Here is a 12,231-nt window from a genome sequence, read left to right as displayed (position 1 = left end):
TGTTTTACATCATTGACGTAAAGGCAGATTGGCAGATTTTTAATGTTCAGCATTTGCTTTGGTAACAACAACCAGTAAATAAATCCAAATGAAGATTCATCTGTAATTCAAAGCAAAAGAATACACACACTACAGACATAGATGTTAAAGTGTGCATTCCTGCTCTCTAGGAAATAATACAGAATCACTTGGTGTGGCCTTGAATGTTGGAGCAAACATACATTGTCTTACTCATGATTTAAGGCCACACTGCCCCATACCTTTCTCAGGGCTCCCTTGACGTCACTGTTCCTCAGACCATAGATGAGGGGATTCAGCATAGGGGTGAAGATAGTATAGAAGACTGACACCACCTTATCATGGGCAGCTGATCCGTAGGATTTGGGTTTCATATAGATAAACATGGCAGCTCCATAAAAGAGTCCCAACACAGCCAAGTGAGAAGAGCAGGTGGCAAAGGCCTTCCTGAGGGCTTCTGTGGAATGCATGTGGAGAACAGCAGCAAGGATGAGACTGTAGGAGGTCAGGATGAGGGATAAGGGGATCAGGAGCATTAGTACACAGCAGATGTACATGACATACTCAAAGACAGATGTGTCAGTGCAAGCCAAACGCACCAGCGTGGGAGCCTCACAGAAGAAGTGATCGATCTCCCTTCTACTGCAATATGGGAAGCTCAGGGTAGTAACTGCCTGCACGAGCCCATCAGCTGCCCCCAGGGACCAAGACCCTAAAGTCATTCTCAAACATAATGGCCAGCTCATGATAACAGGATACCGCAGTGGGTGGCATACAGCCACATAGCGGTCGTAGGACATGGCAGCTAAGAGGAAGCACTCTCCACCACCCAGGGTGACCAATAAGAAGATCTGCAAACCACAACCAGTGGGGGAGATGAACTGATTTGAAGTCAAGTATCCAACAGCCATTTTGGGCACAGTGGTGGAAGCCAGCATCACATCCATGAGGGACAGTTGGCTCAGTAGAAAGTACATTGGTGTGTGGAGCCGGTGATCCTGGTGAATCAGGAGAAACATGAGGGCATTGCCCAATAGGGAGGTGAAAAAAATTGTCAGAGCCATCACAAAGAGAAATTGGTGCTCTCTTGTGTGGTTAAAAAGTCCTAGGAGAATGAAATATGCAGTGGTATTCCCATTTTCCATGATTTCAAATACCAGTGACACTGCAAAGGGAGAAATAATGAGATAGTTGTCATCATTTCTGGTGCTCCATTTGAGTTACCTATTTCTTAAAAGTATTTGTATGAAAATAATGACATCTATGTCAAACCCTTCATATGCCATTTGTAAAATGTTTCAATTTGCACATAAAATTAGGTCAACTTTTTCTTACTTCTGAGAATTCCATTGTATATGTTTCTTAGGATTATTATTGATTAATCTGAAAAATAAATCCAAGTTTTTGGTCAATCTCAAGTAACAAATGTGATTTTGCTTTATCTGATACCAATATAAATGGGTGAAAGTGCACATAATTTGCCATTTTATTTGTGCTTATCTTATATCACATGTTAGTATTTTTAGAAGGTGAATTAAATCAATATATTTATATAAAAGCTTAAGTACCTATAATGAAGGTTACTGGTCTCTAACATAGCAAAATTTACTGAAACCTACAAAATCAAATACTATTCCCTGACACAGGTACTTTTGCTTTCCAAACGGGATGACCTTTAAACTCAGCCATAGAAACTGGAAAGACCAAGTCTACAGATAGAAGCACAACAATTTGGGGTTGTTAGTATGTTGAGTTCAACTTCACAGAGTTATACACTGAAAGAAGTAATAATTTTCTTGGATTTCTTTTGTTTGTTTGCAATGTAAAAGTATAATGCTAAATGCACATTTTCACTAATTGTGGTAAAGTTACAGTTAACTTTGTAATAATGACCCTGATTCTCATCAGTCCACAAATACAACCTTTACAGTGTAAAGGAGGGAAAATATAACTAAGCTCCTCACTGAGCTACAGACATATATAAATTTCTTCTTCAGTACCAATAGAATGAAATCTTTATAGGTTTTCTTCTCAGATATGCCAAAACTGTTCTACCCCTATCTGGTTTTTTGCCTTGAATAGATATGGCCATGGCTGTTGAGTTGTGGGTGGTAATTCAAGCTCAAGGAGATGGGCATATGCAATACAGTTACATGGGAGAGGAGCCCCTTTTCTCCATGAGCATCCCCCTTGTTCCTACTGCACATATCCATCCTCAGCTCAAATGACAGTCATGCCTGGGAAAGGGACTCATTGGGTCCTAGACTGCCTTATTCAGGCATCATAGCTGTGCTGGCAGCACAGTACTGGGCAGTTTATTTGGTTGTTAACCAAATAAAGTATATCAAAATATCATGGAAATATTCCTTTTTCTTGCCAAGTCTTTTCAGCATTTGCCAAAATGTGACCTTCACACTCTCCTATATCTAACATGCCCTTTCTATGCAAAGTGACTATATGAAATATCTAAACACCCAGTATCACTCTCTTGAAGGACTCAACTCATGCTCCTAACTCATTTCTTTGATTTGAAGACTTGTTTCTTCATTTTTTCCAACCTTCTTCATAGTCAAACACTGATTAAGTTTTAAACAATAAAAAATTTAATAAATATTCATTGCAATATTTTAAAATCAAAATTAATGCAAAAATTTATAGACTAAAAGCCAAACTTTTCAATAAAGACAGAATCTGATTCTGCACTTGCAGAATCAGATAAATCAGTAATTTAGTAACTGTAGGGTGTTAGGCAAGTATCTTAAATTAATTTTGGCTACCACCTTACCCATTTCAAATGTATGCTCAGCACAGTGGGGTTAAGTACATGCATATTGTTGCACAAACACTGACAACATCCATCTAGGTAAACTATTTTCATGTCCTCTAACTGAAGTTTTGTGGTGTTGAACATTCTCCCCCTCCCAGCTCCCAGCAACCACCATTCTCCTCTGTCTCTGTAAATATGGTTATTCTAAGAACCTTGTGTAAATGGAATCATACAATATTGGTTTTCTCATGACTGACTTATTTTATTTCTTATAATGTCCTCCAGGTTCATCCATGTTGTATTAAGTGTCAGAATTCCCTACCTTTTTAAATGTGAGTAATATTTCATGGCATGTAAAACCTCATACATAAAAATATAGCAGCTTCAATTAATCATCTTTTTTAAATCATGCAAGGCAGGTTTATGTGTTATAGGGAATAATTTCAACAACTCACATAACTTTTTAGTTCAGAAATGTTTTCTTTTTGTGATGTTTTTACTTGTGGTTAATTAATTTTTTAAGTTTGATATTTTTGGCCCTTAACTTTTAAGTGGAGATAGATGATATTTCTAGTCATTATTTTAGGTGAAATAAATGCATAAATAATGATCATTATTATATATGACCATTATGGATATAATTGGTCATAATGCTATGACTTTTATGCTATTTAATAGAAAGATCAATTTAATGTGTCAAATAAAATGAGTTGTAGGTAACTGTATTTCTCTTGGATGTGACATTAAATGATTTGCTTTATTAAACCATGGTGAATATTTACATATTACAGCAGTGAGATAATTTTCCACTAATTAAAATGTTTAAAAATCTACAGAAAAGAATTATCTGGGATAATTCCTAAAAATATTACCATGGATACAAAGCATGGTTGAATGAAAACCAAATAATTAAATCACCCTGCAAGCAAAATATCTACAATGTCATTATAAAGAGGATTGAAACTCAAAATTGATTAGTGTAAGAGTAAGAAAATTTAAACATTTTTGCTTTCTTCCTTCACTGTAGCTTCAGAAAGCTAGAGAAAATCAAACTGTATTCTTTGTTCTGTTTCTATCATCTCTTATTTAGAATGTTGATAAAATTATGATATCTTTAAATCACACTGATCCCCTTTGCAACGCTAGTAGACGGCCCACTTCATTCCTTCCTTTTTCTCATCTATACTCACTGAGTAATCACAGTCCATTTAGTACAGAGACTATAATATTCTATTGTGTACTTTTTTGACCACTGTTGCAAAAATTTAATTCTATAGCTATAAAACTGTTTCCCAGAACACTAAAACAATTAGTCAATCTGTTCTGTTATAAATAAAAATAAAATAGTAATAGCTAAATCATGTATTTGACAGATTTCACAGTTTTAGCTCTTTAGATTGTAGAATGGATGATAGAAAGGATTTTATTTATAAAGTATATGGAAAGAGTGATATAGCTGTGGATAGTCTGGAGTTAAAACTTCATAAGCAAATTATTAAATATTAAGTGAATATCATGAATACTTACAGAAGATAAACATGATGATGCCCCCAACAGGTTGGATCTACATCCCCTCTGTCCTTGGGTGGAGAAAGATGCCCTAGTCTGGCTGTGTTGGCTTCCCTTATATCAGTGTCTACAGTGCACCACTGAGGGGTTTGACCAGTCGCCTCTTTGGCCTAAATATTCTGTCCTATTAACAATATTAGAGCTGTACAAATTTGCTGCTTGGGAGGCCAAAGATATTTAAGTTTCAGGGACATTTCATAGATTTCCAAAATTTCAATGTGTTTCCTACATGCTTTCAGAAAGCTCTAATTATTAGAATAAGAGAAAATTTTTAGGAGCTAAAGGAAAATGTGCATCAAAGGTCTGAGAAAGAGATGATGTTTAAAAATATATTGGAGTGAGATGGCCTCTGTGGCTCAAGGAATGGGGAACCGGCCCCATATACCATGGGTGGCAGGTTTGAACCCAGCCTTGGCCAAAAACTGAAAAAAAAGAAAATAGGCAATATATATATATATATATATATATTGCAATGTGATTCTAGCATTACTTGTCTACAGTTTAATAGAAATTAACTGGAAAATTAGACATTATAATAGAGTGACCAGCCTTTGTCAAGAACAGTAATGAAAATAAAATATAACTGGTAAAACTAGCCCATTTTGTTCCCTTATTGGGCTAAATTCAACAAAATTGCTGTTGTATTAGAATTATCAGCATTTTTGCATTTATGTAACATACTTAATTTTTTATTTTATAAATTTGTCTGCATCTATGTAATAACATCACTGGTGATAGCAACAACAGTAACAACAAATTACACTCATTGTGCAGGGCACTTGCTGTTTGATTTTATCTGGGGCTGCAGTTCATGACAGTGTTATTATGTGTTCTTTTTATTTTTCATTTCCTTCTACCTTTGGATCTTGGTTTACTCTTTTACAAGTTGTTTGGCCTCAGGCTTCTCTACTAGTAAATATAAGTCTCCAAATCCACAATTGTGAAAAGTTAAAATTTTAAAAATATCTCATGGAATAGATGATGGGGAAAGTTGCCCTTGTACAAAACGTGAGATATAGTAATCGCTTAACACAGGTAAGTTGTAATTGCCTTTTTGTTTGTTTTAAAGACCAAGTCATCATACATTTTTCCTACACTTCTGCTTTTGAATGTTTCATCTAGCAGAATTTGAGAATTCTGCTCTGATTTAGAACTTTGTTGACACATGTACAGTCTACATATAAAGTCATGTTATCTCATTTCCCATGAAAAACCCCAGGCTCTAGCTAACTGTAAGTTTTATAACATGGAAAATTTTATATTATGTTTCAAATGAAACTTTGAACAAGTATACATGTGTAACCATAATTTATAGCAAGAGTTTCCTCTTTTCATGTTCTGGATACTGATGTCCCTGAGAACACAGGTCCATCAAAACAATATTCTAGCAACACAGGGTTGCCACTGTCAGATGAGGGAAAATAGGCTTTTTCCCTAAACATACTGATCCCTCTGAGGAACCCAGGGAATGTGAGAGTGGGGGCCAGACAAGCTCTGAGTCAGGTGAGAAGAAGGACTAATCAGAACTCATATGGAAATAGGAAGGAGAGTGATGCAAGTGGCTGAGTTGGGATTAATTAAGGTCTTTGTACTAATAAGCAGGCATGATTTAGGGAAACCTAAGTGAGGTTGTGTTGAATTCCTACCTGATCAGGAGCTTTCAATTTTGCCTACTGTCTGCCTTATGCCATGAGGGGATGGAGGAGCTTTCAGATTTCACCCATATGGGCTATATGGATATGGTCATTTAAAAGATGACCCAACCAGAAGGCTGAGTCACGCATCCACAGACCAGTAAGCCTGAGCAAGGCAAATAAATCACTTGGGGAGTTTTGGGAAATAGATTGAGATGGAGATAATATTCAGGAAGTTTCCTGAGGAGTGTCCTTAGAATCAACTCCTGTGGAGTGAGTGAAGCACAATTGAAAAGAGGGAGAAAAGAACTGTAAATGAGTCACATCTAAGGTCTCAGCTTCTTCTGGGAGGAACTCTGGGGTGGCCTTTCCAAGCGGTCTTACAGTAGGGCAAGTGGTCTGGCGTCTGTGTCCTCATGTGAGCATTGATTAGATGGGGCTTGCTCCCAGGAAGAAAACATAGCCTTGGGCTACACAGTTTTTCTCAGCCAGGAAAAGGGCCTTTAGGTAGATCTAGCTGAGAGCTGTGAAGTTCTAATACATCTAGCAGCTGGAGAATGCGTGCTTCAGTTCTGAAGTGGAAAGGGGAATATGAAGAGCACAAAGTAATGTGCATTACACTGCAGGGGCCAACTCCTATCAGGAGTCTGCGTGAAGGGGGCACTTTGAAGCTATTCACACAGGTTGTGTTCCTGTAGTACTGAGCAGATGGTTCTCATGGGGAAAGGGGGAGGTACAGACGATAGCTACCAACAACAAGCAGGAAACTGAAAATTATGGTTTCTTGGATGTTCTAATTCTTGCTTCTGAATTTGCTGACTAGAAGCATGCTAGCATGAGCACAAATGACAAGTGACAGCCCTAGCTGTTGTACCCAAAAGCCTACAAAATTTTGTTGATAGCATGAATTTTACAATTATTAGGAGCCTCATGACAGTCATGAGGGAGGTTATTGTCCTCCAACTTCTGTCAACCAAAAGGGCTCATGTGGAATTGTGCCTGTCTACCCAGTTCCTCTTCCAGACACCGTGGCCCTTGCTGTGCCTATTACCATCCTAATTATGGCACAGGAACTTGCCAGAGCTGTGGACCTAATACCCTCCTTTATATTTGCAGTTCTCTCACAACCAATTCTTGGGCCTCATGGTCAGAACAGTTTGCCCTCTAGCTGCAGGATCTAAAGTTCGCTTTAACAATGGTGCTGTGTTTGTGATCACTGACCTATCTTCCCATAACATTCCCACAGTAGTTAAGAGACAAATATTCCACCAGTCTTAAAAGTGCTCTTTGTCTACTAAAAATAGAAAAACTAGCCAGGTGTTGTTGTGCCTGTAGTCCTAGCTACTCAGGAGGCTGATGCAAGAGGATCATTTGAGCCCAGCAGTTTGAGGTTACTATGAGCTACAACAATGCCACAGAACTCTACCCAGGTGACAGAGTGCAACTCTGTCTCAAAAAAAAAAAAAAAAAGAAAGAAAAGAAAAGAAAAATAGTACCATTTGCTCAGGCTCCTTTTGCCTACTACACAAACATAAGAGTCTTACCAATTGTGATGACACATCCTACAGCATGGCATTTACCACACTCCTCACTTGTAGTATATAATTCCATAATTTTATCTTGAGGGTCAGCTTCCTAGTGTGACTAGAAGCCAAACACTTGTGTCTGTTATGAATATTACCAAGATTCAAAATCCCAGGAAGACAGAGACAGTGTTCTCAGTGACTGCCTTGCTATGAGAGAACTTTATAGAATTCTTTTTTTTTTTTTGGCTGGGGCTAGGTTTGAACCCGCCACCTCTGGCATATGCGACCGGTGCCCTACTCCTTGAGCCATAGGCGCCACCCAGAATTCTTATACCCTTCCCCAAAGTTACTGCTTTTTAGTTACTCATCATTAAAACCCCTTTGTCCCACATTGCTGGAAGGTAATTATATATCATAAGCCCTTCTGTCGTAAGCAGTGGGGCACTAGCAATGGATCACTAACCTTCTTATACCACCGGCAAACAGCAGAGTACCTGAAGGCAGATGCTACATTCCTAAGCCACCTAGTGTCATCTTCAGTCCAGGTTTATGGTGGCTTTCTCAGATTTGGAGCTAGGGGAAGTTGTGGGGAAACATGATTGTCTGATAGCTAGTTAGGTCATTAAGTAACTTCTACAGTTGGGAGTGGGTGAAGTTGTTTTTCTCTCTTATACTAGGGCCAATTCCACTTGGATTGTGTTAGATTTGGCTATTTCACAAGCACCCCCCAGAGGCAAAGCACTTTATTCTAGTGATTATCTCAGGAGATGGCAGAGAGGACTAGGAAATTAAACTGGGGGGAAAAAGGAGCCAGGGCGAAGCACAGGATTGTGCATGTAGTTCCTCTGGAAAGCTCAATCTCAGTGAAGATTTGTAGCAAGAAAGACATGTACCTCTGAGTTGACCTTCACAGGGATGACATCAATGCTGCTCCTTTATTACCCGCAATAATTTAAAGTCTTCTTCTGTGGGCCTGGAGAAAACATCTTAGGTGAAAAACCCCAAGGGCCTTTTCTGAAATGAGTTCAAGAGGAGCTATAGGGGATCAAACTGCACTTGCTCCACATTTAGTCTCTAATTCAGAAAATAGAATTTTCAGAAAAGATGGAAAGAAGAATTAAAAGGAAATTTTAGAGCAAAAAGATAGTAACCAAATACTCTCACTGTAATTCAAACTTAATACCAAAATGGAGACAACAAAAGAGTCAGTGGACTCAAAGGTATATCAATAGCAATTATCTAATCTGAAAAAAGCAAGAAATCAAAAAATGAAGGAATAATGAGTTTCAGGCTCCTATTGTATAATAACAAGATAAGGGTTTTTTGGCCATTGGATTCCCAAATGGAGACGAAAACATGTGTTAACAAATAGTGACTGAAAACTGTCTGAATATCATATCTTCATTAAAAGATCTAAGACTGAAACAATGAAGGCAACCTTTCGCTGAAGCTGATGTGAACTGTAATAGGTTGCAAACTGGTCCTCAAATAACAGGTCCTAATCCCTGAAATCTGTGAGTCTCAGCTTCTGTGGTAAAGTCTTTGCAGACATGATTAAATTAATGATATTGGGATGAGATTCCTCTGGTTTATGAGCCTGGGACCACAATACCATCACTTGTAACCTCATAAGAAGGATGTGTCTTGTATATCCCTGTTATTTCCCTTCCAGCTCTTAGGTGGTCTTTTTGGCTGGATCCAGAAACCAAACTTACACGAGGCAGATTTTCCAAGAGGAAAGCATATAAATTTCATTTATTTTATGTGAACATGGGGATCTTCACAAGAGAGTGATGTCTGAGGAAGTGTCCAAAGCAAGGTACAATTATACTTTCTAGACAAACAACAATTAAGGACAAAAAAAATGACAGGAAAAAGAAAATCTTGCTAGGGAAAAAAAATTTCTAGGTGAGTCACCAGGAGACATATGAAGGAGGTGTATAGAATAGAAGATAAAAGGTACTACATTAATTATACTTATTGAGGTCCATTGCAGCCCCGAGTTTCCATCTCTGGGAACAAGGCTATTTTCTTCTCCTGGAGTAGGGAGAATACTACAATTGTTTCAGATTTCAGATTTTTCCAGATTTTGGAATATTTCCATATACAAAATGAGAGATCTTGGGGATGAGATCCAAGTGGAAACATGAAATTTGATTTCATACACCTTATAACATAGATTGAGGGTCATTTTAAATGGTGTTTTTAATAATTCTGCACATGACAGTTTGTATACATTGAACCATCAGTAAGGAAAAGTATCACTATCTCAGTCATCCACTCAGACAGGGTTACTTGTCCTCACTGTTATTTCTACCTCTAAATTTATGTGATACCTATAAGCAATCATTTTCTTACACTTATTAATTCATAAATACTCAACAGTAAAAGTTTTTTTTAAAAAGACGTATCATTAACAATGAAAAAGAAAGTACTCTGGGTAACAAGCAGCACTCATTAGAATACTATTTTCAGCTGTTAAATAGCACCAAAACAATCAACAGTCAGCTTTCAGTCTTTACCTATGATCCTGTGATTTGATGAAAAATTAGTACTGCACACTGTAATTTTTTTAAAGGTGAGAGGAAATTTCAGAAGGAGTTGAGCAACCAGGAATTGGGTAGTGTAGGGGTGAGTAGGGATTCTGCTGGGTGGCTTTATCCAGAGTCACCTGCCTGATTAATTTTTTTTTTCTTTTTGTTTTAGATGTCTGTATTTGATTTTACAAACTGATATGACTTCTTATTCTGTTATAAATGCACAGTGCTCTGGGTCCTTCAATAAGCCCATTGCACATTTTCAGAACATCATATCTAGGCATATTTTTTTCATTGTTAGCAGTATCATCTTTATCATCACTGCTATTCAAATCACATTTAGTAAGAGTCATGTCAGCCATTTTTCTATGAATGAATGAATGAATAATGTAGAGTCTTATTAAGTCTTCTATGATAATTTATACAGCTTACTAATGGACTCTGAAGATTTTTTTTATTCATGTAAAAATTTCAGACATTATTTCTTCCTCTATTTGTCATAAAGCATCTTTTGAATTCACCATAATGACTGAACACAATTGCAGTCCAGAGGCTGTGTCAGGCATGAATAGCTGTGTCTTCTGTTACTGTGTTCCAAGTGCCGACAAGAGAATATATGGACTCCTTCATAATAAACTAATTTTGAAGATTTTTCCAAACCTCCATCTCTGTTCACCACTCAAGTATGCTGTTCAAGAAAGTCTTTTTATATTTGGTCTTTACTGACTTAAAAATACCCTGGTCACATGAACAATTAATGAAGTCACAATTAGGGAAATACATGGCAAAAATGTTCTTTTTTTTTTTTTTTTGGCTTCAGTATATGGGGCCAGCACCCTACTCCTTGATCCACAGGCAACGCCCATAAATGTTCTTTTAATTAGAGTTTGGCTGGAGGATGAGAAAAGTTGTAAAAGAATAAACAAATATTGTAGTCATTATCCAGTCCAGTTTTCCTACAATGAGCAGAAGCCAATGGTATAAATTATATGTGAAATCAATCCAAAAAGATGTCCCTGAAAATCATGTCTTTTTGTTATGTTATATTGGGACTGCAAAAAAATTTACTTCTTTTTTTTCTTTTTTTGAGACAGAGTCTCACTCTGTCATGGTGGGGTAGAGTGCCATGGCATCATCATAACTCACAGCAACCTCAGACTCCTGGGTTCAAATGATTCTTCTGCCTCAGCCGCCTTCTCAGGGACTACAGAATCCTGCCATAAACCTGGCTAGTTTTTACATTTTTAGTAGAAGAGAAGTCTGGCTCTTGCACAGGCTGGTCTCAAACTCCTGTGCTCAGGCAATCCACCTGCATCAGCCTCTCAGAGTGCTGGGATTGCAGGGTGAGCCACTCCACCTGTCCAAAAAATTTACTTCTTGTAAACAGTGAGGGCACAAGCACTGGCCTGTCACAGCTTGTTTACACTTATGCATGTTTACTGCATTAGCACAGCCCAGCACAGTTATTCTTTAATTCCTGTAAGGACTGTCTTGTCAGCTGTAGTTAATGTCCTCCTGAGGCAATAACATCAAAAAGATGATGTTTTATCAGCATTAAAGACTCATTCCTGCATCAGATTTCCACCACTGATGACTCATCAATGAATTTCACTGCTGCTTTGTGAAAAAGAGAGGCTTTTCCACCAAATTTAAATTTGTAAATTTAAAAATTTACCATACACTGGTAAGCATATGTCTTTCTCACATTTCTGGAGCCAGCCTGTTTGATATTCACAGTCCATCTCAATTTTCGCTTCATTACAAGAGATCTTTGCTTACTCATGATCAGCATACCATTAAGAGATAGGTTCACTGCAACACTGGTGATCTACTCTTTGAATACACAATCCAGATCTTCCCATTTTTAGTTTTATGCAGTGTTCATTAACTTTCATTCATCATTTCAGCATAGAAATTAAGCCATTTATCCTTTCGTTTCTTCAGGTCAGACATGGTGGTCATTCCAACACCACATTCTCCTGTAAGATGTTTATGCTTAAAACTGATGTCCAGCCTCTCTAATTGACTTCCTGTTCTATAGATAAACATAAATTCTTTTATGTATTTTTATTCTCACTGTTACCCAGATGTTGACCATAAATCTATATTACTTATTGGCAATTTGTATGTCCTCCTTGGAAATATGTTTGTTCACCTCCCTTGTCCATTTTTGAAATTGG

At 37.5% G+C, this 12,231-nt stretch overlaps 1 protein-coding gene across 1 annotated transcript; it reads right to left on the bottom strand.

Moving 5' to 3' along the window:
* Positions 1-227: 227 nt before the first annotated feature.
* Positions 228-1,184, bottom strand: LOC128573034 (olfactory receptor 2T8-like). Its single transcript, XM_053573253.1, has one exon. It carries the CDS (start codon positions 1,161-1,163, stop codon positions 228-230), a length of 936 nt encoding a protein of 311 aa, XP_053429228.1. The 5' UTR covers positions 1,164-1,184.
* Positions 1,185-12,231: the final 11,047 nt, after the last annotated feature.

The sequence above is a fragment of the Nycticebus coucang genome, chromosome 20, assembly GCF_027406575.1.
Source record: "Nycticebus coucang isolate mNycCou1 chromosome 20, mNycCou1.pri, whole genome shotgun sequence".
Lineage (NCBI taxonomy): Eukaryota > Metazoa > Chordata > Mammalia > Primates > Lorisidae > Nycticebus > Nycticebus coucang.
Note: the sequence above shows the minus strand (reverse complement) of the source record. Positions and strands in the feature narration are given on the sequence as shown.

Excerpts from the sequence above, each read along its gene's own strand:
- LOC128573034 (XM_053573253.1), bottom strand. The coding sequence starts at position 1,163 with ATGGAAAATGGGAATACCACTGCATATTTCATTCTCCTAGGACTTTTT.